At 37.8% G+C, this 26,370-nt stretch overlaps 1 protein-coding gene across 3 annotated transcripts; it reads left to right on the forward strand.

Annotated features, from left to right (window-relative positions):
• The first annotated feature begins 5,997 nt into the window (after nt 1-5,997).
• Nucleotides 5,998-25,976, forward strand: LOC110064037 (glucose-6-phosphate 1-dehydrogenase-like). Of its 3 annotated transcripts, none has more exons than XM_020771038.2 (16): nt 5,998-6,177; nt 10,849-10,922; nt 11,445-11,482; nt 12,005-12,113; nt 12,520-12,740; nt 14,005-14,163; nt 14,706-14,831; nt 16,178-16,271; nt 16,385-16,571; nt 17,692-17,721; nt 18,011-18,123; nt 18,428-18,520; nt 19,211-19,287; nt 20,231-20,323; nt 20,827-20,938; nt 24,356-25,976. In XM_020771038.2, the coding sequence occupies exons 1-15, from the start codon at nt 6,066-6,068 to the stop codon at nt 20,915-20,917; spliced, it is 1,617 nt and encodes a 538-aa protein (XP_020626697.1). In that variant the 5' UTR covers nt 5,998-6,065; the 3' UTR covers nt 20,918-20,938; nt 24,356-25,976. The 3 variants fall into 3 exon arrangements, with proteins under 3 accessions (XP_020626697.1, XP_020626698.1, XP_020626696.1); XM_020771039.2 differs by lacking the exon at nt 5,998-6,177 and adding an exon at nt 9,236-9,408; XM_020771037.2 differs by lacking the exon at nt 5,998-6,177 and having other exon boundaries at nt 10,698-10,922.
• Nucleotides 25,977-26,370: the final 394 nt, after the last annotated feature.

Raw genomic sequence — 26,370 nt, forward strand, 5'->3', positions numbered from 1 at the left:
GGTATTACGTTCAGTCCGGGCGTAAAGGATCAAATGATCTAATTGTTATAAAGCTGGCCAATGGCAATGTGCTAACAAACGAAGGTGACATTGCTGAGTGCATGAATGAATATTCTGCTTCCGTTTTTAAAGCCGAAAACTTTGATAATCTTCCATTATTTGATCAAGTTATCAAAGACAAGGATCTTAGTCTTCTACACTGTTCACCTAAGGATGTTAGCAAGATTCTAAGCGAGTTGAAACCTCGTAAATCTCCTGGCCCGGACAGTATACGTCCCATGATCTTAAAGAAATGCGCTGGATCCTTGGCTCCATCACTTAGGGATGTTTTTAATGCGTCTCTTGTATCAGGCATGTTACCACACAACTGGTAAAAAACGATCGAAAGAACTATCGCCCTGTCTCACTAACATCGGTGGTGTGCAAAGTGTGTGAAATGATAGTAAGACCGCAGCTTGTTCAGTTTCGGATTACAAACGAGGTCTTTATTCCGGAGTAATTTGGCTTCCCGAAAGGGAAATCTTGTCTCTCTCAATTATTATCTTCGTTTCACGATTGGGCCCGCGAGAGAAACAAAGGCTTGACAACTGATGTTATCTTTTTAGACCTTTCAAAAGCGTTTGACTCGGTGCCACCTGAACGCCTTTTGACAAAGATACACGCATATGGTATCCAAGGTCCACTCCTGTCTTGGCTTAGATGTTTTCTCACCAATCGATACCAGCGTGTTGATTGTTCTGCGGGGACATCATTCATCTTGGACTTGCGTTTTCATTTATATTAATGATATTTCAAGAAATATTATGTCAAACACAAAACTCTTTGCAGATGATATGAAGGTGCATAGGATACTCAGGGATACTAAGGAAAATGTAGAAGAGCTACAGAAAGATCTTACTCGCCTGGAATCTTAGAGCAATGACTGGCAGCTGAAATTCAACACTGATAAATGCGAAGCGATACGCATTTCTAAAAAGAATGATTACTCAAGTCCTCAATATCATCTAAACAGTTGAAAGCTGTATCTGAAGTTAAGGATCTCGGAATCTACATTACTTCGAACCTGTCATCGAGTATGTAAGCTAACAAATGCGCAAATAAGGCAAATAGTGAGCTTGGATTCATAAGGCGAACGGTAGGTCCTAAAAATCCTGAGTTGTATTCAAAACTTTATTAGAGCCTAGTACTTCCGATACTCGAGTACTGCTCTCCAGTTTGGTGTCCGCACCTTAAAAAAGACTCAAACACCTTGAAGAAAGTACAACGTAGAGCATCCAAATGTGCCCGTGATAATATTGGGCAAGACATGCCCTACGAAGAACGCCTAAAGCTCCTTAAATGGCCAACACTTGAACAAAGAAAGATTATTTTCGTCGCTTATCGAGTGTTATAAGACAATAAATAGACTTAATGGACTTGATCCCTCGGCATTTTTCACGTTTGCTTATGATTTTCGGCCCTTCGAGAGCTAATCACAGTTTTAAACTTAAGTTTGCATCAGCAACTTTGAATAGTTTTAAACATTCTTTTTTTATACGCGTAACTGATAAGTGGAATAATCTGCCAAGGGAAATTGCTGAGGCAGAAAATTTGAATATTTTTAAGAACAGACTGAGACGTCATCTTGCACATTCAGTTCTAGTGAACACTAAGTTCTTTTATTGTGGGATGTATTATATATATAGTTAGTATTTTAAACAGCTGTAAATAATTGATGTCTTAATTTATTTTATTATCAGGAGATAAACTAGAAAGGGCTAACCTCTTTTATCTCCTTTTTCACTTTCCTATTGATTTGTGAATAAACAGTTATCATCATCATCATCATCATCATTATCATTGTCATCATTATCATTATTATTATTGTTCTTATAAACACTTAAAACACTAATCGGATCGGTTAATTAATGATGAAAAACTTGTTATTTGCAGTTACTCGCTAGAGCGAAACATTGCCTTTACTATTTTAGGAGCGCTTCTGTATATTTATAAATCATTACATTATTATACTTTATTTCTATTTCCTGTATATTCTGTTATTCTATTCTGTGGTGGTGGCCAACTCGGAAGCTTTGCTCCTTTGGCCACTACACACTTTTTTTCTGGTTCAATCTAATTTTGTATTTGTTTTATTTCTCATTTTGTATTTCTGCTAACCAAAAACGATCTTTTATGTAAATGAAATACGTGGAAATAAAATACGTGGAAATAAAATGTATTCCGGCTAACTTGAACTTCTTCAAATCATGAACTAGGATATTAGTTTCTACACTTGTTTCTTAAGAAAAAGTATCATCTTGAAGCTGTTGAAGTTGAGAAAGGTAAATTAACCACTGTACATTCTCGTCTCCAAAGGCCACGCTCCTTTTGGTCAGCACCAAGAATAGCGACCTCTGGAAGTCCGCGACCTCTGGAAGTCAACACTGAAAGTCCGCAATTAACGGAATTCCCGTCACTTTGCGCATGCTCAGGGTCAAGTCTGACAAATCTGATTGGCTAAGACTAGGAAACCAATTCTCTACGCATGCTCAGAAAATTGGACCTTCCCAGAGGTCCTGATTCTTGGTGCTGACCAAAAGGAGTGTGGCCTCTGGGGACGAGAATGACCACTGTCAATCTCGTTCCCAGAGTCTTCGTTCCCCTTGACCAGCGGTCGCAAAACGAGAGCTCTGGGAGCAACCATTTTGAAATAACCGAATTCTGGTGATTCTGCTCATCCAAGTGGTATTCATTCACACCTCGCAAGTACAAAATCAACCTCACCCGCATTCTCACCTGTGGATACTTCCGTTTTTATAAGTTGCTATTAAAGATCTGAGAAAGCTCCTGTTGAAAAATGGTTACCCTCGAGGTGTTATCACGTTCAACATTAACGATGTATTGAACAAAAATAAAAGCAAGCCAAATAACCCTGTTCAAGCTACAATTCCCAAAAAAGATATCTTAATCCTGTTATCCTACTTAGGTCTTCACAGTAACCAAGTCACGAAACGTCTGAAATCCTGCCAGTGTGTATACATTTCTACTCTTTCGCCAATCTCAAGATCACATTCCAACTGAAACATACGCCGCATCAAATCTTACTTTCCATACAAAGATCGCTTGAGCCGCTCACAGGGGTCCAAAGTCATCTGTAAAGCTGGTTGCTGGGGCTGTGATGAATTTTAGTTTGGCAAAACAAAACGAAGACTCCATGACAGGAAAACAGAACATTTCAAGGCCCGGGAAAACTGACTTTCATTGCAAAATTAAAGAGACCTTCATCATTGAAGAGCTAAAGCCTTCCGTTAACCCTTTGACTGCCAACGACACATACACGCGTACTGAGTGGTCGTGCTCTTTGTACCACTTGCGACGTCATCAATTTAAATGTCACCAGATATTCTTGATAAGCAGATAGGAGAGCTAGGATAGATCTAACTGCACAACAGGCGGTTTTGGATATCGACGGCATAAGGCTGGAGTAGCAAATTGAAAAACAATGTTATCATGTGCAGTTCTGGTGGAGAAATGTACTTAATCTTGGGGAAATCTAAGTTTTTGGTTAAAAAAAAAGAAAAAAAAGGCTATTTAGTGTCCTGGCAGCCAAAAATCTGATTTAGCCGTTAAAAAAGGCAATTTTTGTGAAAATTTGGCAGTCAAAGGGTTAATGTATATAGCCTGCTTTGATATTTGGCTTTGGCAATAAAAACTGCTAAGACCAAACTTCAGTAACACTGTCTTTCATAAATCAAGACGGATACAAGTTATTTTTCCGAGTTGAGCACACTCGCTACGGTCCCTGGTCTATAAGCTAATGACAGTAAATGCTGTCCAGTCAATTGAGAGTGTGATGGAGGCCTTTCCACAAATGTCCGGGTATTTTTTGGGATATTTAGAAATTTCCGAGATATTTAGAAAATATTAAAATTTAGGGATACAGTCGAACCTCCGGTTGCGACCACCTCTCGTAAACGACCAGTTTTCCAAAATACCAAAATTTTCCAAGTCAACTCACTATATTTGGAACCTCTTGTAAGCGACCACCTCTCGTAAGCGACCGCGACCACTTTTAGAGCTAAAATTGTGAATTTTTCCTTATTTTTTAAACCTCCCGTAAGCGACCACTTGACAGATAATGGAGCGAAAAATGGTTAATAAAGTTTTGTAAGGCCCAGTTCAGACGCCGAACTTTTCATGAGCCGAACCAAATACATTGAATTAAGTACACGAAAAGTTCGGCGTCTGAATCAGTTAAGAACGGCTATTTGAATTTGGAACGGCCCAGCCATTCTTCCCGCCTAGCTCAGCCGGGAATTTCGGCTTTGGAACGGCTTTGATTCAGACGTCGAACCGAACCGAACCTAATGCATAAATCATTGTAACGTATTGTTCAAGTAGTTTTCACTTTGCCTGAAAATCGCTGACATTTCGATGTGATTTGGTTTAAACCAAATAAAGTTCGGCGAATTAAGTTCGACGTCTGAATCAACAGGTGTACTTTTGATAATTTGGGTCGGTCCAAAGTCGAATTAAGTTCAGCTCATGAAAAGTTCGGCGTCTGAACTGGGCCTAACCTGGCCGCGGCCGCACTAGAGAGTTAACCGGGTTATTTCTAATTAATTAATTACGGTTAACCGGGTTATCGAAAAATCGTGATGCGGCCGCTAATTTCGGCTGTTCATGGAGCTTAAACCGGGTTTACGGTTACCATGGAAATTAATCGATGAACAATAGATCTTTTAACCGGGTTAGGTTAATTTTAAACCACCTTTTTCCGTGCTTTAACCCAGGTTAGTGGTCTCTTATTAGCAGTCTGATCAGCGCTGCACGAAAGCGAGTGTTTCTTTTTGCCATAAATGGCGACAGAACACTACAAAGGACGTGAAAAGAGTCGAAGCTCATTCGAAAGTGCTCTCTAAAAAAGTCATGCATGGCAGGATTCCTATGGATTTCCCCAAACCATCGCTGGTCTCTCGGATATACCCAGACTCGAGGACGATTTGACGGCGATGGAGAACACTCCTGACTCTGACGTTTGCGCGAAATTAACATCATGTTTGAAAGAACTGCCTTAGAAATTTGCGTAGTGCGCATTAGAAGGAAGAGGGACTGCCTTAGCTGTGAGTGGAGAGAAAGGAAACGAAAACAAAGAAAAAGAATCGAGAATATAACAACAGACTGAACGGGGTCCTCGAAGTCTGCCATTTTGTTGGTTTATCTCATGACGTCAATTGAGTTTAACCCACTTCATAACCCATTTCAGTGCGACCGCTCATAAAATATAACCCCGTTATTTTATTATAACCAACCTTTAACCGAATTAAGTTGTTTAGAATTTTTAACCAGGTTTCTAAAAAATAAACCCAGTTAACTCTCTTAGTGCGGCCGCAGCCAATTACATTCCTCGGTAGTACAAGAGACGGAAATTTCTCAATGGGAAGAACCGGATTTTTTTTCTCGAAATTGACTTGTACATGAATAAAACGGGTTAAGTCTCGGCATTTACCATATTCTAATGAGGAAAAATTTTGACCCATTATGGTCTAAGCTCTCTTAAGCGACCACCTCTCAAAAACGACCACCTAGGTTTGACATTTTTGGTGGTCGCTTACGGGAGGTTCGACTGTATTTGGAAATTCATAGCTTTTTTTGGCTTAACCCGGTATTTTCCTCGTTATTTGTTGAAATAATTCTAAGTTCTATGCCAGAAACAATCCAGCTCAGCGGTTTCCCACTCAAAAAATGTATGTATCCAGCAATTTTCCAAAATGGCGGATGCTGGTAACATCGAAGTGGCTGAATCTTCTTCCTCCCACTTCTCACCACTCACCTCCCACTACTGCAAGAAAATTTTGAACATTTTGCAGTTTAGAAGACTTTTTGAGAATTCCCGGAAAGATATTTAGGTAATTTTACGTGATATTTGTGGAAAGGCTTAGCTCAGCCTCATAGTGAACTCAGCAGATGAATGAAGTCGTTGCGTGACAAATTAACTGGTTCCCAGTCGACTCTCTTCATTTATTGCACTGCAAAGACGCATGGGTAAATAACTGTTCAGATTATCCAGTTGAAAGAGGTTCAAGATGGCGCAGAAACCTGATAGCTCTTGGAACTTTAAATTAGGGTCGAAACCCAAGTCCGAGAAAAGGTACAATTTTGACCTTTGTCGTCTAGGAGGATTTACATCACAAAAAAGTGAGTTTACCGTTAACAGAACCCTTTGCTTGAAGTAAAACGTGTGTTTGCATGTCATTAACTCATTAAACTTACTCAATTAGCGTAATTGATAAATTGTATCACTAGCTTGTAATGTTCAATTTCATAAGCTTCAAGTTTGTTATCGTGGTGTAGCCGCGTATATTTATTGTTGACGTTATCCAGAATGAATTCTCATTTTCAATGCTCAATGTTTTATCGACAGTTCGCATTGCGTGACGCTCTTCTCCCGTAGTTCTCTGTTTTGGTCAAGTGATCCGCATGTGTGTAATTCTTGCTGGTTTCTGCCCTAAGCTTGCTTGCTTGCAGATTTATTTTTTAGCCCAATTCGCTGACTGGGTGTCGTAATATTCCAAAAGGTTTGCTCGCAAATTTCGACAGCCTGTCGAGAAGGTCGAATACATTGTACGGCAGGAAACACTCCCGGTTCACCGACACAGGTACACAGACGGGAAGCAATGTGACATTTCAGTCTGGGCACCTGCAGGGCTTGCAGGTAGAATAACTGAGATATATTTTTCTATTGCCCTGTCAATGTGACATTGCTCTAGAAACGGAATATAAAGCCACTTGAATCCAGTCCATTTGCTGGCAGTCATTCTTTAATCGGGCCGTGCATTCATGATTCAGCGATTTTCAACGATGTGAAAACGGTCTGAGCTCTGCCTTTCATGATCTTACATATCTTCCAGTGATACAGATACCTCTGTCATTGTGTAGATCGAGATTCTTCTCGAAATTGTTACAGTCAAACAAACGTTGCTTAAGTGAGGTTCTGGGAAGATCTGTTGACTTTCCTATTTGAGTTTATGATGCTAAATTGCAGTGGTATTTGTGAAAAAGTGATAGTAGTCAGTAAATCTGAACTAACTTCCAGAGTTCCAGGTGCTAACCTTTTGTAACATCTAAGGGTTAATGTTCTTTAATGCAACCAAGAATCGGCCAAAATCGCAACTCTTAGTTCATTGGTTTGAGGGACATTTACATGTTAGGTTTTGTCGCGTGCATTTGCATTTTCCAGACTTTTCATTTATAAATTAAAATCTTGGGAGGAATCACTTATAAGCGATTGAACTTCATTCTGGCTGGATTTCAGACACGATTTTTCTTTTCGTATCGTTGCCAGTACGATAAAATTGTTATTTATCATGAGAAATATTCATGCGGCAAACGATCTCGTGCTGCAACAAGGAAAAAATACTTCAAGAGCCAATATCATTGTTGAAAGACTGGCAGCTAAAAACAAAGGATTATTATTGTAAATGAGCAATGCAAATTTCAGTTGATTTCGTGAAGATTAATTTGCAATTTAAATAACACAATTTCGAACCAGCCTTTTCAGGAAAGGCTGGTTCACATATGCGACGGCAAGCGCAAACTTGATGCATCAGTGTGAACGCGGCTTGTGCGCGAGCTCAATGAAATAGCTTCACATTCTCTCTGGCCCTTGTGTTTGCCTTTCCCCGATAGTCCTCTCGTTCACACGTAAGTATGTTAGACTGCAGAACTGGCGGACTTGCGGGGCAGAGCGTGAAACGCGATACACGATCGTGACCAGTTCTGCAGGCTTTATATATGTTTGCTGAGCTTGTATCGTCCACCATCTTGAATACGAACTGTATGAATGCACCGGCATTTTATCCTGGGTTGCGTCTTGTGTCGCCAGGTGGAGCAACTTGTACAAATGTCTTCAAGGTCTTTCCAGTTATATTAGATTTGCAGGAGTATTGGAAAGCAAGTCACTCACGACACAAGAGTGAGTACATGTCTGGTCTCTGGCGCACCGGGCCAATCTTTGGTTGTTTATCACGCGGTTATGATTTTCTGCGCATGAGTAGTAACAGTGAATTAAGGGTTTGTGGGATGGAAAGGAAGCTTGCATCTTTTGGCGCTTTCCATTCAACCAAAAATTCCGAAAATTTCGAAAAAGTTTGAATTTCATATTTATATACCTGTATTTTACATATTTTGCCATTAAATTGTAATAAAGAAAATAAAGAAAGAGGACAAATGGTCCGGAAATTTACTCGGAAAGGTTCCAGAAAATCCGGAAATTGTTGAATTTCCGAAAAGCGAACCGTTCAACCAAAACTTCCGGGAGGAAAGTCAATTGGGACGGAAATTTCCGGTCAGAAATTTACGAAAATTTCTGTTTAACTCGCAAGGTTGTCACGTTCCCTAGGCTGGTAAAGGGATGTGTTGGTAAGGATTGGCGAAGCCAGAACAGCATTCCTTCTGCTGGATCTGCGTCTGAGTGTAAAGAACAACACGCAACCCTGATTATACGTGAAGACGAATAGTGCGTCTTGAGCGACGAACCAAGGGACTAATTTGGATCAGACAGTTGTGGGTATGCGTGTTAGTCAAAGACGGCCACAGTTTGCTTTTGCACCATTTAAACTGGGCACTTTAAGTCTTCCTCCTGTCCACACTTACTGGAGCGACTAGCTGAGTGCTTGGCCGGTGCATCTGCTTGTTTGTCTCGTGTGTTTGCTCTGGACAAATTATACATCTCTTGCGTAAAAAGGGCCACAGTGACTAGCGAGGATCTTTATAGAGGCAATTCTTTGTCGGTCATCTAAATGGTCTTAGTAAATAACAACTCAAATTAACCAGGAAATGATGGAAAACAACACGTGTGAAACTCCTTTGAACCTGTTAAGGAATATGGATGGTCAAAATTTGAGGTCGAAACTTTTGCAAATACTGATCACAACTTGAGTTCCGTTTGGTTGACACGGACATAAATTAGCTTGAGGGGGTGGGGTGGGTAGAACGATGCTTTGAGACAACCGTGCATAAACTGACAAAGGTCCATTAATCTGTCGGGAAGTTTCTAAAAACATAATCGTCGGTGATTGAACTTATAAACGTCCAGTTTGAAACCCAACTAGGATTTTTTAAATATTGCTGTATAAATTGGACAAAATTTGTATAAATTGGACAAATATACAGCTTAACGACACTGAAAGAGAAGCAGTGTTGAGAGGCGAGGTTAACTAATGGTGGGGTAGGGACGAAATGGGGAGGTACATTTTGTGTAAAGGGAGTGTATTGTTCTAGTTGCCCCATGGAAACCAGCTGGAGTTGATCTCTGGGGGCGACCTTACGAGGTTCTTTATAGCCGTAACGATAGAGAGAGAGCACAAAACAAGAACGAATCACAACAGAGGTATTAAAGTGTTGCAGATCAGGCAGATCCCTGGTTTGGTGAGTCAGCTGGGATTACAGATTGACAGGCTTAGTGTAACTTGTAATTGGGAAGGAAAAAATATTATTTCCAATCGCGGCGGTTTTACAAGACTTTCTTTGTTTAAACTGCGAAAGTCTTAGTCTTTGCCGCTCGTGAATGCGACTTGAATGCTCGAATTTGACTGAGCGTAATACCTTTATTCGCAATTTCGTGCGAACCTTAGAATTTTGCTATTTTGGCGAGAAAGTATTTCGCGAGGCGTTTTTTTCCGCGATTTCGATAGGGGAAAATGGAAAAAGGGCAGTAAATTTACCGAAAGCGTTGTCAGGCCTTGTCAACATCATTTTAATTTTCCAAAAAATCTGAACTTCAAATTTTGACGACTGCACGAAAGACACTGTAAGGGATTTGCTCAGTGATTCAGAGGAAGATGATAGTTAGATTCTCCGCTCGATTTATTCATGTGAAATCACAAGACAAGATGTTAAATGGAGCTTACCAGTGACTGAATAAAAAAGTTAATATTTATGTCGATACATAAACTGTATATGTTGTGGTCGATCATGTTTATCAAGTTTCTTGCGATTCACATTTCTTACCATGGTGTTTAATTTCATGTGTGTAAATAATTCTCGAGGCGTTTTATTACAATCGCAAAAATCGTGAAATTAAAGACGCGCGAAATTAAGTACGAATAAGGAACATTTCCCCCAGATGTCTGTCTCATTTTCTCTTTTTTGGTGTTCGGCTATTCTTTACGATTATTCTGTCCATGTCGAACTCCAAAAGAGAAATACCTTTTTCAAAATTTACAAGCAAACGGTGAGGATTTAATACGCAATGTTCATCTTTTTCCTAAATTTACAATCACAGATTAATATAGCGTGATTAAGGTTCATAGACTATCGAGCAAGTGACAAATGATTCGGTCCTGACAACGGGTCGACAATATTGGTTGCGTTTGTTTACCTTCGCCTGCTCCCAGCCTAATCCTCGTTTTGATTCCTTTTATTTGCTTTACAAAATGACTGATGCGAAATAAGTCTAATTTTTGAAAATCGTGTGAATCTTCTATGATTAGCTATATGTGTGGTGTTTGATTTTTATTTTTTACAATGTGTAAATAGACCAATTTCGATAGATTAAAATTAAGCCTAAAACAGTAGACCTGGGGAATAACTACAGAGTTTGTGGGGTTTATTCCCAGAGCCTCGTGCTGAGGGCTATTGTGTTAGGCTGAATTTTGACATATCGATATTGGTCTATTTTTTCCATTTCATGGAACTCGTTTTTTTCCCTCTGCTCAGCGTCACGTGGCCAAATGGAAAAGACCTTTGCGCATGCTATTTATGGCGCTGTATTTCGTAAACACGATAGGTGCTTGCAGGGATTTCCCGGGGCTGCAGCAAGGCTAGCTGTTACCAATCGGGCAGTGATCTTTACAATTTATTTCTCAGGTATAGACGACAATTCAGCGGTGATGACACAGAACACAAAAGAACAAACTTTATTCGTTGTTTTTGGTGCTTCGGTAAGTGACAGCTTTGACATTTACGCAGATTTTGTATGCATATATAACTTTCGCTTGGTTAGCTTGCAAAATATTACATTAGCTAATAGATCACCTCAGTTTATATCCAATTGCTGCCCGATTCACGCGTTGTTTTCACTCGTGGCTATATGCTTTCTAGCTAAATTAATAGGCTTACATCTTGGAGTAATATTGTACACATTGTACAAGATGAAGTGGGTTTCTTTTCGATCACGAGCACAGACAAGTCAGTTGATGTTGTCCTTCAAATCAGACATGGAATATTGCTATTAATACATCGGCAACCCTAAAATGTTTATTTGCAACTACATAGAAGTTGTCAGCTAGCTTTGAAGACGCGAGATTTTTCTAAATTTGCATAACCTTGTCCTAATTTAGTTTAGTTCTTTTTAATTAAACTGTGTTTAAATTACGTGAGAAATTTGCTATGGTACTGTATGACAGCACTTTCAATTATCGCTGGATAATATTTTGTTTAACATTTGCAATCCATCATTTTAGGGAGATCTTGCAAAGAAAAAGATTTATCCTACTTTATGGTAAGCATTATGTATAGAGTTTTATTTAGGTTATGTCTTTGAATAATGTGTCAAATTACTAATTGTAACAAATGTCACACAATCGTCTTGGGAAATTTGCATAAGAGCTTATTGAACAAGTGTTTTTTTTTAGATATTGTCTAATCATTTGTGCCATTGCTTTGTGTCTGTGAGTTGTCATTTTCAAAAATGCATCAATTTGTTTTCAGCTGGAAATAGTTGGAAATTATCAATTAGAAACAGACATCAAAGGTTTCATGAATGGTTCTGTTAACATAAGATATATGTAACAACTGTAGCTATTCCCATAGCTCTTAAGAGTTTTTGAGTTAGTGTCATGTCAACAAACTATGAGTTTTACATGTTTTAGGCTTTGTGAAGTTACTGCATATTTGAAATGTTTGTTCCAATACCATGTAATGTATTATGTGAATCCAAGGTGTACTTCAGCTTGATTTCATTGCATTCAATCTCATCAGGATCACGTGCATCCATTCTTGAAGATATCTTTCCATTGACTAGGTATTTATATAAAGATGAACTCATACCAAAAAACACCAAGATCATTGGCTATGCTCGCTCAGATTTGACAGTCGACAAACTAAGAGCCAAAGTTGAACCTTTCATGAAGGTAAGTGTCAATATTTACCATTATGTTAATATTTAGGACCAGTTCCAAACCAAATAACCTTTGGTGGAAAGAGTAGGGTTCTCTTTTTCTGGCACAACTAATTATAGATCAAAGGGGTGAACTTGCAAAGCTGGGGACTGTGTTCTCCTATGACACTGTAAAGGTTAGTTCTATGATTATGCACTAAATTACACTGTATTTATATGGAACTTTTAACCAAGCAGATCTGTAGTGGCAACCTAAGGTCAACTCTTTTTTTTAAGCAAGGAAAACAGAAAGCCCATCCCACTATAGTTGTCACCACCCTACCCCCCCTCTTTTTACCCCTCTGCCTGGGAATGTTAGTCCTGGCACTCTTGCCTTATACTAAGACAATTTACATAATGTTTGTTACCTTATTTTTTAGCTGAAAGGTGATCAAAAGGCTCAAGTATCAGAATTTTTCAAGCTTTGCTATTATGTTAAAGGCCCTTACAATGAAGCATCAGGCTTTATAAAGCTGAACGCAGAACTTGAGAAACTAGGAGAAGGAAAGGATGTTGTTCACAGGCTGTTTTATCTTGCACTTCCTCCTTCTGTTTTCATGGATGCCTCTGAGAACATCAAACAGCACTGCATGGGCTCAAAGTATGTCATCACCTTTATTCATAAATTATTTGTTCAATATACAGAATGTCACGTCACTGATGTCTGTCAGTGATTCAGTCAGCAGTAATGAATAGGTTTGAAAAGAAGTAATGTATACTACAATGGTGATTATGATTAGATGGATTGGATCATGTATACTAAAGTCATCTGCAGTTGAGTGTCGATCGATACCCTTGATCGACCCTCGATCAACACTTGATCGACACTTAATCAACCTTCAATCGACACTTAATCAACCTTCAATCGATTTTCAGAGACACACCTTCGAGTGTCAATCAATACATAGGAGTTGGTCAACACTCAGGCGACTATTGATGGACTGTTGATCAAGTGTCAATTGAGTGCTAATTGAGTGTTGATTTAGACCTCAATCAAGTGTCAGTCTAGTGTCAACTGAGTATCGATCGAGCTGTCGAGTGAGTCTGATGTTTATTTTGTGTAGCTATCTTCCCAGTAACATTTTTTGAAAGATCCTTGTGGATCTTTAGGTTCTTCTTGACAATCCCATAGGATGCCCTTGCCAAAATTTAACCTCAAAGGTCTTGGAGCATCTTGCACATATTTTTGATGTACCTTGAATATTTGAAGTATGATTCTCAAGAACCTTCCAATAATCCTAAGGATATTGCAAGATCCTGTTAGGAATTTTTGCAAGATCCTGGTATATATTGAGATCCTCTGTCAAATCCTTGAGAACCTTGATTCCGGTATAGGCCTTTACTTGAATATTTGCTAAGTTAATGTTGTAAGGTTCTCATTGTAGCACATATCTTTGATGATCTTACAAATATTGTTAAGGATCTCTGGATGGTTTTCAAGGGTCATCAAAGATCTTTTAAGATCCTGCAAAGTTCCGCTTAATTACCAAGGAAAAAAACTTGAGGCATGTTTTACTGCTGACCAAAAACCTTGAATATGGCTAAAAATATTCTGCGGTGCATTGTATTTCAACTACTTACCTGGTGGTTAGTGGGAATTGACCTAGTAGTTAGTGTGCCAGACCCTGTCTGGATGAAGCAGTCTGGGTTCAAGCCCTGGCTGGGGTCACCCTGTAAAGGAATGGCATCCTATCCAAGGGGGAGTGAAGATTTTCCCAGCTAGTTGTTTAATGATAAGGAAACCTGGATATGCTGACTAGCAGTATGCACCACTCGGACCCAACATAGACTTACCTTTAAATGTAGTCACTAGCCAGATGTGTGAAAAGTGTAACCTACAATGTCTTGATTAATGTTTTGTATAGGGGATGGAACAGAATGGTTATAGAAAAGCCATTTGGAAAGGACTCAGACAGCTCTGCTGAATTGTCCAATCATCTGGCATCACTGTTTCCAGAGGATTCCATGTATCGTATAGATCATTACCTTGGCAAGGAAATGGTGCAGAATCTTATGGTTCTACGGTGAGAGCATATTGTTTAAAATTGCTTAAAATTGGTTTAGGCCTTTTATTATTCAGATCATTTAAAGGTGCAATTTCAGTTGCAATATTTATTGTGATGTGCCTTACCATAGCCAGTCAACAAAATCTTTTTTAACATGCATATTTTAGCCAATCAGAGTGCAAATGTGTTGGATGTATCAACCTCTTGTCATGCAAAGACTACAACTAATAGCGTTTGAGTACCAAGCACTTGAAGCTAAAATTAGGCATTTTGACAGACTACACTGTTGCTGTGGTAATCTGTTAAATGAAAAGGATGACCACGACTTGTTTACTAATGACTGGGCAATTTTTACTTAATTTTTGAATAACTAATTCTCAATAACTAACATGCCTCAGTTAAACATTTTCCCCTATTTTGGATATAGTAAAAACCTGCAGATAATAACCTAGTGATTTAAGAACCTACAGGCTGAAGTTTGGCATTAAAAATTGTAATGTTGTTGTGGTTAGGGAACGTGTCAACCAATTAAATGAGATTTTTAATTTGCTGCTCAATAGGTTTGGTAACAGAATCTTTGGTCCAGTGTGGTGTCGGGAGAGCATCAAAAGTGTTATAATAACATTCAAAGAACCAATTGGAACTTATGGCAGGGGAGGATACTTTGATGAGTATGGAATCATCAGGTATGGTGTGGTTGGCTTAATTGTTTGTGTGTTGGACCACTGTAGATCAAGTGATCCTGGTTTGAGCCCAGGCTGGGATTAGTGAGTTGTGTTGTGTTGGGTCATAAAGGCCAGCATAGACTTTATGTACAGCTCTCTGAGTAGAATCACCTATTACAGGGCAGTAAACTACGTCACGTAAAAATGTCTCTGTGACAATGTGCAGTTCCAGAAAATATCCATACTCCCCCAACAGAAGGGATTGGAATTTCCTGGAGGATGGGGGGTTCAGTAAGATCAAAAAATTGAAAGAAATGTATGAAGCTTAATTGGAATTTCCAGAGGGGGTGGTGAGATCTTAGAGAAAATCCTTTTGTAGGGGAGGTATGGATATTTTCTGGGAGTGCACAATACACCTCAAAATTGTGAAACATTTTATGAGTACTATATACCTAAAATTATCTTATACACTTAATTCACGTCTACATGCCAAATACCCAGATTTCAGGAAGAATTAGGTACACTTTTTTATCTGAATTGTGACCAAAAGGTACCATACACCTGAATTAAACAACTCCAGATACGGTATAGATCATTTTCACTATCATGCAATAAAAAAATAAATCGAAAACCATCCAGTGGAAAAAGCTATGAAATTATGATGTCATAGAAGATAACTAAATAAGCCACTTCTCCAAGTTTTAGGCCTGTGCGTTTCCCCAAACTTCAGATATTCGTCGAAATGTTTCGCTGATATTTACAGAGCCCAGTATGAAAACACCATGTTGGTGTACCTCCATGGTACACCAATATGGCAGCCGGAAAATAGTGTAAACATCTGGAACTTACTTTGGCTATCTAGGCAACTGATTATCAGTACTGATCAAACAAGCATTTACATAAGCACTTTTCCTAATGCTTTAACTTCTAAAAAGGCTCAAAATCATGGGATAAGTATATATTTTTCAACAAACTCGATCATAGCCTTGTGTCACGCACCTCCATAACCCTGAAATTCAAAATGCTCTGGATTCCAAACGAAGCACGCTATTGAGCTGTAAAATTGTAAACAGATATAAATATACTGCCTCTTGTGCCTGATGAGGACAAAAATTTGGGTGGCTCTTTCGTTTTGGATTTTAGAAAGTGATGACGTCACGTGAAAACGATCTATATCTGGTCAATAGCTGTGGAGCAAATGTTTATTCACCAGTCCACCAGTCCACCAGTTTGAATCTACAAACGAGTTGCTTTTTAGCCATGACTAAGCCCTTTATTCTGGAAAGGAACTCAGATTTTCTGATCTTAAGGAATAGATATATGTAACCTAAATGTGACTGTTGATGTGCATTGTATCTCTATTTTAGGGATGTTATGCAGAACCATCTATTACAGGTGCTTTGTCTGGTTGCCATGGAAAAACCTGCTAGTAAACAAGCTGAAGATCTGCGAAATGAGAAGGTTAATTCTTAGTGGATTTTATTCAGTGAATTAGGAAAGTAAAGAGTAAACTTGGGAATTAAAACTACTGTACTACTGACAGTAACTGCATTATTGTCTTCTTTATTTACAAGGTGAAAGTACTCAAGTGCATGAACCCAATTGAATTGAAGAATACAGTGCTGGGTCAGTATATTGGAAATCCTGATGCAGAAGGGGAAGGAAAGTTTGGTTACCTCGACGATCCCACTGTGCCGAAGGGTTCCATCACACCAACATTTGCTACATCTGTGATGTACATACGCAATGAAAAGTGGGATGGTAAGTTCAGTTCGAATGAAGGTAGCAGCAGTGCAGTACTGTTATAAGCATTTACAATTAGGATATTTGCACTTACTGTTGGTGTATTTCCTTACTGTACATGTAACTCATGTTGCAATGTCATGAATACAGTGTGCAGATAGGTTACTACGATTATCAGTTCAGCAGTGGCGGATCTAGGGGAGCAGCCCAGGGGGCCTGGGCCCACCCTTATTTTGGGTAAAAAAAGAAGAAATAACAGAAGGAAGGAAAGCTGGCAGGGCAAGCAAAACAAAACCGCCCCCCCTCCCCTTAGCTCAAGTTCTGGATACGCCACTGTTCAGTAAGGCGCGATGGAATTTTGGTGGCGAAGTTTTGACCTTAACATTATGGTGTTGTCACAGGCAACTTACCTCATTTCCATTGATAACTATGTCAACAGCCATACGTCGCCTGTCCCGTTGCAAACAATTTTGTGTGCTTTGCTGTTAATGACATTAAAGGCCAAGTTGCCACTGGAAATTGAGCCAGTTGCGTGTGATGACAACATGATTTACACGTTAAAACCTGATGACCAAACTTTCGTTGCACCTCTACTGATAATCGTAGTATTGGTGTGAAACAAGACAATTGTAGTGTTCGTGGATGCTCCCATAACTTTTCATGGATGTGAAGATCTTGGATGCCTGGTGACACCATTATTGCACTTTCAGAGAATGAAGTGTCAGTGTGGGAAGTTTAATTTTTTCCACCTTTGTTAATTACATGCACCTGTAAGTATCCTTCGATCCTGCTGACAGGTTAATTCTTCCCGAGGAAGTGATGTTGATCGCAAAGGTTAACTCAGGATCATTTGCTTGGAGCTCAATGCAAAATTCTTGCATTTCTCTAGCTGCTGATATCCCTTTTACACTAATATCAGATGCAGTTCCTGTTGCCTTACATTTAATTGACAAAAACATAAGCACCGTGGCTCAGACCCCTATTGTCTGCTAATTTCTGGCATAAGCAAGACAATTACCTAACTTCCCAGAAAATCCAAACATTTAATCCAAACATCCACTACTTGGGATTAATATTGTAACCAAGCTGACTAGAAGTTAAATTAGTCAGACTTAATAATTTCTTTTTGTGTCTGCAGGTGTGCCATTTATCCTCAAGTGTGGCAAAGGTATTTTTATCAATGAGGCACCTTTACAGCGTCCATAATATAAACTAGAAATTTTGTGGGTTGCATTTGGAATTAACTATACATTTAACTTTGCAAAGATGTTAACAAAAATGTTTGATTGCTTACTATCTGGTTTTGCTGCAATATAAGTTGTCAACATTTTTCAGTTATCTTTTAACATTTGAGTTTAAATTAAATTGCACTAGAGCATCTGCCTACGAGTTTGGGAACATTTAGCGTGCTATGTGCAAATGTACAAATTCAGTAAATTGTTCTTTTTATTTTGTAGCTCTGAATGAACGAAAGGCTGAGGTACGCATTCAGTTTACTGATGCACCTGGAGATATCTTTGAAGGAAAGTGCAAACGAAATGAGTTGGTTGTTAGGCTTCAACCAAAAGAGGTATTGCTGAAACACAAGTACTTAAAAAATAAATATTAAATTTACCAAGTTAATTGAAATATTTTTATTATCCTATGGCACCTGTAGATGTGTTTAAAGTTTGACACTGTAAGTGTGTAAGTGTATAATTTTAAGTTAAATGATAATCAATGATATATTTAAAATGCTGTCTCTGTTTTTCACAGTTGCGTTTGCTACAAAATTGATGTGCACTTGGTTGTAGTGGACTGGACATCATTATTTATATGAATTATTATTAATAAAAAGACTTGACTAAGAGCTTGTTATTTGTTCATTTTTGCAGGCGGTGTATGTAAAGATGATGATCAAGGAAGCTGGAATGTCTTTTGAGCCCCATGAATCAGAGTTGGATTTGACATATGAGGAAAGATTCACTGTATGCATTTTTAATTACTAACTGTATGCATCTATAGTATACATAAAACAAAGTCCTGTTGGAAGGGAACAGCTCCACAAAACAGCAATTTTTTTGCCTTGAAAAACCGTTTTCCTATGAGCTTTCCTGATTTGTTTCATCTTGACCAGTACCTGAAAGTTTTTTCTGCTACGATATTGGGTGCCTTAAAACTAAGACCTACAAAACTAAGACCTTTTTTACTACCAGCAGGTCTGGTTTTTGACACCCCTACAGTATTCGATGAAATATGAAGAAAGCCTTAAAGTCTTGTTCGAATGATTTATCAGAATCCTTAACAGCAAGTGACATAAAAGGGATTAGCAACTTGCCATCCATATACTTTTCTGTTCAATGTGCTCTCTATTAGCCAACCAAAAGCTGTATGTGCTTGCCTCTGTCCCCTAAGCCACTCAAATTACTTGTTAATACTTTTAGTTTATGTGTTGATTGTGTTCCCGTGCAATCATTTCTAGGTCATATTGCTCTTACGCTTCCAGCCAATCACTATAAATCTCTGTGATGTATGTTCATCGGTTTTCTATAATTGTACTATAGTTATGTTTCATGTCAGGAGGTTTAACTATGTATATGCATAACATATTTTAAAATGTTTTGCAGTAAAAAGCGACAAAAATACAAAACAAAACAAAAAACATATTTTATTATCAGCATGTCAAGATGCCTGATGCATATGAACGGCTCATCCTTGATGTCTTTTCTGGAAACCAGGCTCACTTTGTCAGAAGGTATATATGTAGATCTTGTATATTTAAAAAAGTTAAAGACTGTTAGTTAAATGGGAGAAATCAGAGGACAGCATGATCGTTCCAAGTGTTATTCACAAGTTATTGTCACCTTATTGGTTGTTATCACATGCTATTAACTTCAAAAAACTTGCAGTTGTATTAAGAAATGGAATATAACGAAATGTCCTATATTTGAACTGTGGTAAAAAGATATGCTACATGAAAGATCATTACAGGTTTACTTGAAACCAGGTTAATTAGGTAGTTACAAAAAAAGAAAAAGCCTAAACAAAGTCCGTGCTGGAGCCGGTATTTCAACCCATGACCTCTGTAATACTGGTGCAGTGGTCAATCAAACTGAGCTGGTAAATTTGTGAGTTCATAAATATACCCATGTAAGCAAGTAATTATGTGATAAAAATAAGTAGTTTGGCAGTGATTTGACATCCGTAAATAATTTTGAGACCCCCACAAGCAAAATGTCAAAGTGCTTGATTCACCAGGAAAAGAACTGTATGAAAACCTGTAGGGAGAATTGCCATTTTTGAACTCAACTTGACAACGTAATTAAGAACTTTAAAGTCAAAGAAATGCCGTGGCAAACCCAAAATTTTGATCTTTGAAATGCTGTTGATTAGTGACAAAAGACCAAAACCGAACACATAAGTGGATTCCATTCGCACGAAACTTTTTACCTGAATGTTTTCATGTAACGTTTGCTAATTTATTTTCTCATATCGTAAGTACCATAAAATATGCCTTGCTGTTATTTTTAATTCATTCATTGGACAATGATGACATGAAGTTGTCGAAACATCGTGTTACTTTACTTACGTTAATTTTCTTACTTATATGTTTTTTGAAATCGTTTTTTATTGAAATGGAATTAGATAATTATTTTAATTTACTGAACAAATTGTAAATGAATGTATTTGTTTTTCAGTGATGAGCTAGCTGAGGCCTGGAGGATTTTCACTCCTATTCTGCATCAGATTGAAAAAGAAAAAATCAAACCAATTCCATATAAATTTGGAAGGTAAACTTATTGTTTTAATATAAAAGTTCTGTGTTCAATTTCTTTTTTCAGTCACGAGTGCATTGAAAAGAGAAAAAATAATAACTTAGGGCTAATAGAGCAGTTTTCAATTGAGCGTTGTAGAAATAAAACGAAACTTATCACTCTGGTCAATCACCAAGGACTCAAGCAATACAGTGAAACAATCAAAACTAAAAGTAATTATGTCTAGCGGACTACAAGCGTGAGAAAACATGTGCAAGCGAGTCATTAATAGTTTTGGTTTTACTTCTGATTGAATGAAAAAGTGGTGCAAGTTTTTTAAGAGAGTTGTGAAGCGTAGTAATGTAAAACCATGCCTACACTCAAATGAAACGCTCTTAAGTAGACATTTTAAGGATGTTATTTAATCGTCAGTGGTTACAATGGGCTGTCAGTCTTGTGAAAACAGACAGGCTTGATAAGTTTTCCTTAAAATATGAAACTGACAAGAAGTGACTTTGACCTGTCCATTGTCTTAACAGCCGTGGTCCCGAAGAATCTGATACACTTATCAAGGAGAGTGGATTTGTTTACAGTGATACTTACAAGTGGCAAGAGAAAGCAAAGAAGTAGATCAGCTACATGGCAACCAAGGTAATGCTTCATTCTTCCAAGTTTATTCAGCTGAATAAGCTGAATTATTTTGATTTTTTTTATCATGGATGATTTATTACATCAACTATATATGAGCAATGTTTACTGGGAAATTCTGGAATTCACCCTGCAGTCCACAGTTAACGATTTAATTTGTAAGAACCATGGTAGTGAAATACCCAACTGACATTCACAGTCTCTAGTACTTAGAGAATAGTTTTGAAAAATTAGTAAATTTAAATTTGCATGCTATAGTAAATACAAGTAGTTTCTATTTGTATTAAGGAATCATGTCTAAATGAAACAATAATTTAACTGAAATATTTTTTATTCGTAAATTCCTAAAACTAGTTTTTAGATTGGCTCTTTTTAACACAAATTGCTTTCAGTTTAGACTTGCTTACTAATTACTTGAAGAAGCTAGTCATAAAAGGGGATAAGTGACAATTTTGGTTGCTTTTCTTTTTTCTTGCTCCAAATTGGCTGAAGTTTTGCATGTGGTCTTCAATGTAATAGAAAAATGTGGTTCTGTATTTTTGTCGCTGGTTTTTGCTTTGTTTTCGAGTTAAAACGTAGGCAAAAAACTTGGCTTTTCCTAGCCATGTCTTTAGGAGTTTGTTTGTTGAACAGCAAACAGGCAGACTGTTTATAGTGTATGAAGTCAAAACCAAATCCCACAGCATATAGAGCGGAAATCTGGGAACGGATTGTTTACACTGGTTATTGTGACGTGAACACAACACGTGAATCGATCGAGCGTCAAACGAAATGCCATCAGACAAAAAAGAGATGTGCCGCATTAGAGCTCTGTCAACTAATATCTTAAGCATTGTTTTAAAGTACCTTGTGTGCCTACCTGGTGGTTGAGAGGCATCATAAAGCCTCGATAAACCCGTAAGTCATCAGCACGTTTTAAAGAATCAAAATGTGTTCTGAAACTTCGAAGGCAGCTGATATACTGTAATCGTGTTATCGGCGTTCGAAGTCAGATCGAGCCAGGTAGCAAAGTCCAAGAGCAGTTCTTGCCCAAGAAAAATACCCTCTGGTGAGTTGTGGCCCATTTGCCAAGCGTTGCTAGCGTCAAAGTTTGGAAAGCGAGAACTGGTTTTAGAGTGATAAAATTTGTCTTGTATCGACCGCCATGTTTTCCCGCGCACGAGGTGTAAAGACCCTTCCCGGCATGCATTGCGATTACGTTCTGCGGACGTTTCTCGAACTGGTAACTAGATTTAAACATAATAATGGCCAGCAAGTGGCGATCGATTGTAACAGATCTGTGATCCAGTTTGCGTTGATTTTATTTCAAATCGGCATGATTTGTAGTGTTTTGAGCTTCTGGGATCAGGGGACATGCAGATGTATGGAGACCCGTACGTTGCGCAGAAGGGTTAATCTGTTAATCTGTCAGCCCTATTTATAGAGCGTTTTCACGTGGAGTCATCAAATTCTTAAATCCAAAACTAAACAGCCGCCAAAGTTGTTATCCTCATCAGGCATAAGAGGTACCAGCGCATTTTGAACTTGGAAGTTATGGCGGTGCGTGACATCAAGCTACGATCGCGTTTGTCGAAAACTATGTTTTATCTCGTGATTTTTTAGCCATTGAAGACGTTGTCGTATTTGAAAAAGTGTTTATTGAAATGTTTATTTGTTTCATTTTATTTTTATTTACACCTTTTTTTGACCTGAAATCAGCATTTTTGAGCTTATACGTTGCGTGAAATTACCATTTTCAGGAGCCCATCATGGGCTCCTACCATTTTGCTGTTTTCTAAGTGAAACCAACATCCTTGCCGTCACGCGTTAACGCGAAATCAACATTTTAACCTATTTAGACCTGAAATCAACATCATCGAGCTTATGCGCTGCGTAAAATTGACATTTTGCTAGTTTGTAAGTGAAACCAACATCCTTGCCGTCACGCGTCAATGTGAAATCAACATTTAAACCTTTTTTGGCCTAAAAGCAACATTTTTGAGCTTATACGTTGCGTGGAATTGACATTTTGCTGGTTTCTAAGAGAAATCAACCTCCTTGCCGTCACGCGTTAACGCGAAATCAACATTTTAACCTATTTAGACCTGAAATCAACATCATCGAGCTTATGCGCTGCGTAAAATTGACATTTTGCTAGTTTCTAAGTGAAACCAACATCCTTGCCGTCACGCGTCAACGTGAAATCAACATGTAAACCTTTTTTGGCCTAAAAGCAACATTTTTGAGCTTATACATTGCGTGGAATTGACATTTTGCTGGTTTCTAAGAGAAATCAACCTCCTTGCCGTCACGCGTTAACGCAAAATCAACATTTTAACCTATTTAGACCTGAAATCAACATCATTGAGCTTATGCGTTGCGTGAAATTGACATTTTGCTGGTTTCTAAGTGAAACCAACATCCTTGCCGTCACGCGTTAACATGAAATCAACATTTAAACCTTTTTTGACCTAAAATCAACATTTTTGAGCTTATACGTTGCGTGAAATTGACATTTTGCTGCTTTCTAAGTGAGATCAAAGTCCCTGCGGTCGCGGCGGGCCGATCCTTTGTTATGATAAACCGAGGCGAGACTTCGACTTATAACAAAGGCTTGGCTTGGTTATTATAACAAAGGATCGGCTCTGTTTATCATAACAAAGGCCCGGCTTCGTTTATTTGCAGCCTCGGCGGGAAAAGGGCGTTAGGTATTTTAATCAAAAGTGAACTTTGTCGAAAACGCTCCAAATTTCGCATAGAGTTTTGTTTAGGTATGTTTAGCAACGTCCCGTAGTTTTTGCGCTAAACCTTGCTTCGTTTTCAGGATATTGCGTATGCAAAAAACCACTCGGTTTTCCTAGCGGCGTCTTTATAAAGCGAAGCAAAAACCAGCGGCAAAAATACAGGAACACGTTTTTCTATTACATTGAAGACCACATGCAAAAATTCAGCTAATTTGGAGCAAGAAAAAAGAAAAGCAACCAAAATCGTCACTTATCCCCTTTTATGACTAGCTTCTTCACTTCTGTCAATTGTATTTTATTTTGTTTAAAATATAAACATACAAAATTACAAGCTTGTTAAAAAAAAAGCAAGAAAATAAGACTAGCTTTAATTTTGACCTCCTTAAATGCGTTGTGTTCAGTGCTAGCCCATCCAGTTGATTTCAACTAGTACAGGAAATGGTTGGAGACATTTGAAAATAATTATGAGAAAAAAGGCCTAGCTCATGGGAGAATTGAGAAAAAAATGTTTCTAAATAAAACTTAAACAAAGTTGATGACTTTTTTAAATTAATAATGGTAGGCAAGTTAACTTTCTTGGTTTGCCACTAATGGTCATACTCCACCCCCCCCCCCCCCCCTCACTCACAAACCCCCAGTCTTTTTTTGCTAGCTATAATTAATACACCCTTTACTAATAATGTCTCATTATTTTCAGTGAATGAAGCTTGATTGCAAGACTCTTCTACCAAATGTTCAAGTTACTTTACATGCACAGCATTCTTTTTCTGGACAAGAACATAATAATTATCATTATAATAATGTTGTAAAGATTTCATATATTGGCAGTCTATAATGCAAAAGCTTTGGGTGATTTTACTTTTATATTTTGCCTGAAAATTTGAGGCTCCTTTAGTTTAAACAGCCACCTTACAGAAACAAGTGTCAGGTGTTTGTCATTTTGCAAGAAAAATACTCGGGTGTGTAAATTTTTCTACACTTAAAATTTAATTTTTTATTGGTGATTGTTATACAGTTGAACCTTGCTATCTCGCATTTTATTATCTTGAAGTCAAATCATTTTCTCTTGGATATACTTTTTCAGTCACTCACTATGTGCTGTCTTGAACCCCTGACATCTCAAACTATTTTTTTGTCCCCCATAAGAGTTAAAGTTGGCGGGTTTCAACTGTGTGTAGCATTGCTACAGTGTACTGTTGTATTATCTTCTGCTGTGTTCTTGGATAACATGATTGCTGATGGAGAAGCAATGTTTGTGAAGGTAAATCCAGTTGTGATCAATACTGAATTTCTCCATATAATGCTATTACATTTCTAATAACAAAAGCACCAGCTAGTGGCATTTTCTTGATGTACCATGAATTATGGGGTAAACCCAGCCGAAAAACAAGGACACTTTTTTCATACTTTTTAATCAGGCTGTGTATGGTAACAATGTTGATTGTTGATCAGTAGTTTTATTTTTTTTATTCCATTTGCAAAACGAAACTTATCACAATACTCAAAATGTCGATGAAATGAAGGTATCATTGAATCAGTATCAGTTATGACATTCTCTTCAATGTGAATTGTTGTCCAGTTATCATTTTCCCCCAAAAATACTATCATTTCACTAGGATCAACCACTATTCACTGGTTCATTCATAGACTAGATAACACACAGGAAAATAATGTACATGCAGAACCCCAAGTCAGAAAAGTGACTTGTGCTGCTGTGTATTGTAGCATATGGACATAAAATGGTACAAATGTTTGGTTAGAATTAGGTATGATATTTAACAATAGAATGTTTAACAATAGGTTTTTTTTGCCAATGTAGGGACAGGAAGTAAAATTAGTTTTATTACCATCCTAATACATAGAGAAAGTTCTGCTTAAAGCAGTGTACTATATACTTTAAGTATTATTCTTAGGGCTTGTTAATTATTTTTAGGGCTAATTATTTTTCTAGTAATATTAATTTTAGTAGTATATTGAAAAGATAACCAAAATTAACCTGTGATTAGGCTTGAGGAAACCCCACAATTCTTTCTTTGCCTTTGTCCTCTTTCCCCACACCCTCCCCTCCCCTAATCTTAGTTTGCTCCAGGAAAGAAGAGCATAATATTGGCAGTGTATCAAGCTATAATATCGACAGATATCTTCAAGATACCGCTGTGGATAGTTACAGCCTGATCACAGGTTTAAATGAAAGCTAGTTACTAAAGTAGAAGTTAATTTGAATACGCTATTGATTTTCACACATTTCTTAATTCTGTCTGAAGAACCCTTTACAAGGGAGAAACTCACAATGTAATAAAAATGACGTTGTAGTATTATTTCACTGTGTTGTGTTAATTTATTTACATGTAACATTGTATGTTGAGCATCCACAAATTTAACATGATGTAATATCATTATAGGTGAAATATTTGTTTACAAACTTTTTTTATATACAAAATTAATGCCCAACAAGTTTAACAAAAGAAGTTTGTTTCATCGGCCAAATTTTTTTTGATTGGTGCATATTAAATAACAAAAGCTGGCATCACAGATATTCTTTCTTTGAGATATCCTCAAATACCATCAGATAAAAATTTGATGTAGTGCACGGAACACTAATTTTTTGGAGAGGAAGCATTTACCAGTATTTCTTTTTTGGACCTATACATCTGAATGTAGAAAAATACTACTTGAGAATGCAACAAAAGGAGCTCTGATAGTTAATACTCA

This window comes from Orbicella faveolata, unplaced genomic scaffold, assembly GCF_042242905.1.
Source record: "Orbicella faveolata isolate gen_17 unplaced genomic scaffold, um_ofav_v1 contig_4, whole genome shotgun sequence".
Taxonomy (NCBI): Eukaryota; Metazoa; Cnidaria; class Anthozoa; order Scleractinia; family Merulinidae; genus Orbicella; species Orbicella faveolata.

Excerpts from the sequence above, each read along its gene's own strand:
- LOC110064037 (XM_020771037.2), top strand. The coding sequence starts at position 10,713 with ATGGAAAAGACCTTTGCGCATGCTATTTATGGCGCTGTATTTCGTAAA. Across the intron at positions 10,923-11,444 it reads TCGTTGTTTTTGGTGCTTCG|GGAGATCTTGCAAAGAAAAA; the intron begins GTAAGTGACAGC and ends CCATCATTTTAG. Across the intron at positions 19,288-20,230 it reads CAGGCTCACTTTGTCAGAAG|TGATGAGCTAGCTGAGGCCT; the intron begins GTATATATGTAG and ends TTTGTTTTTCAG.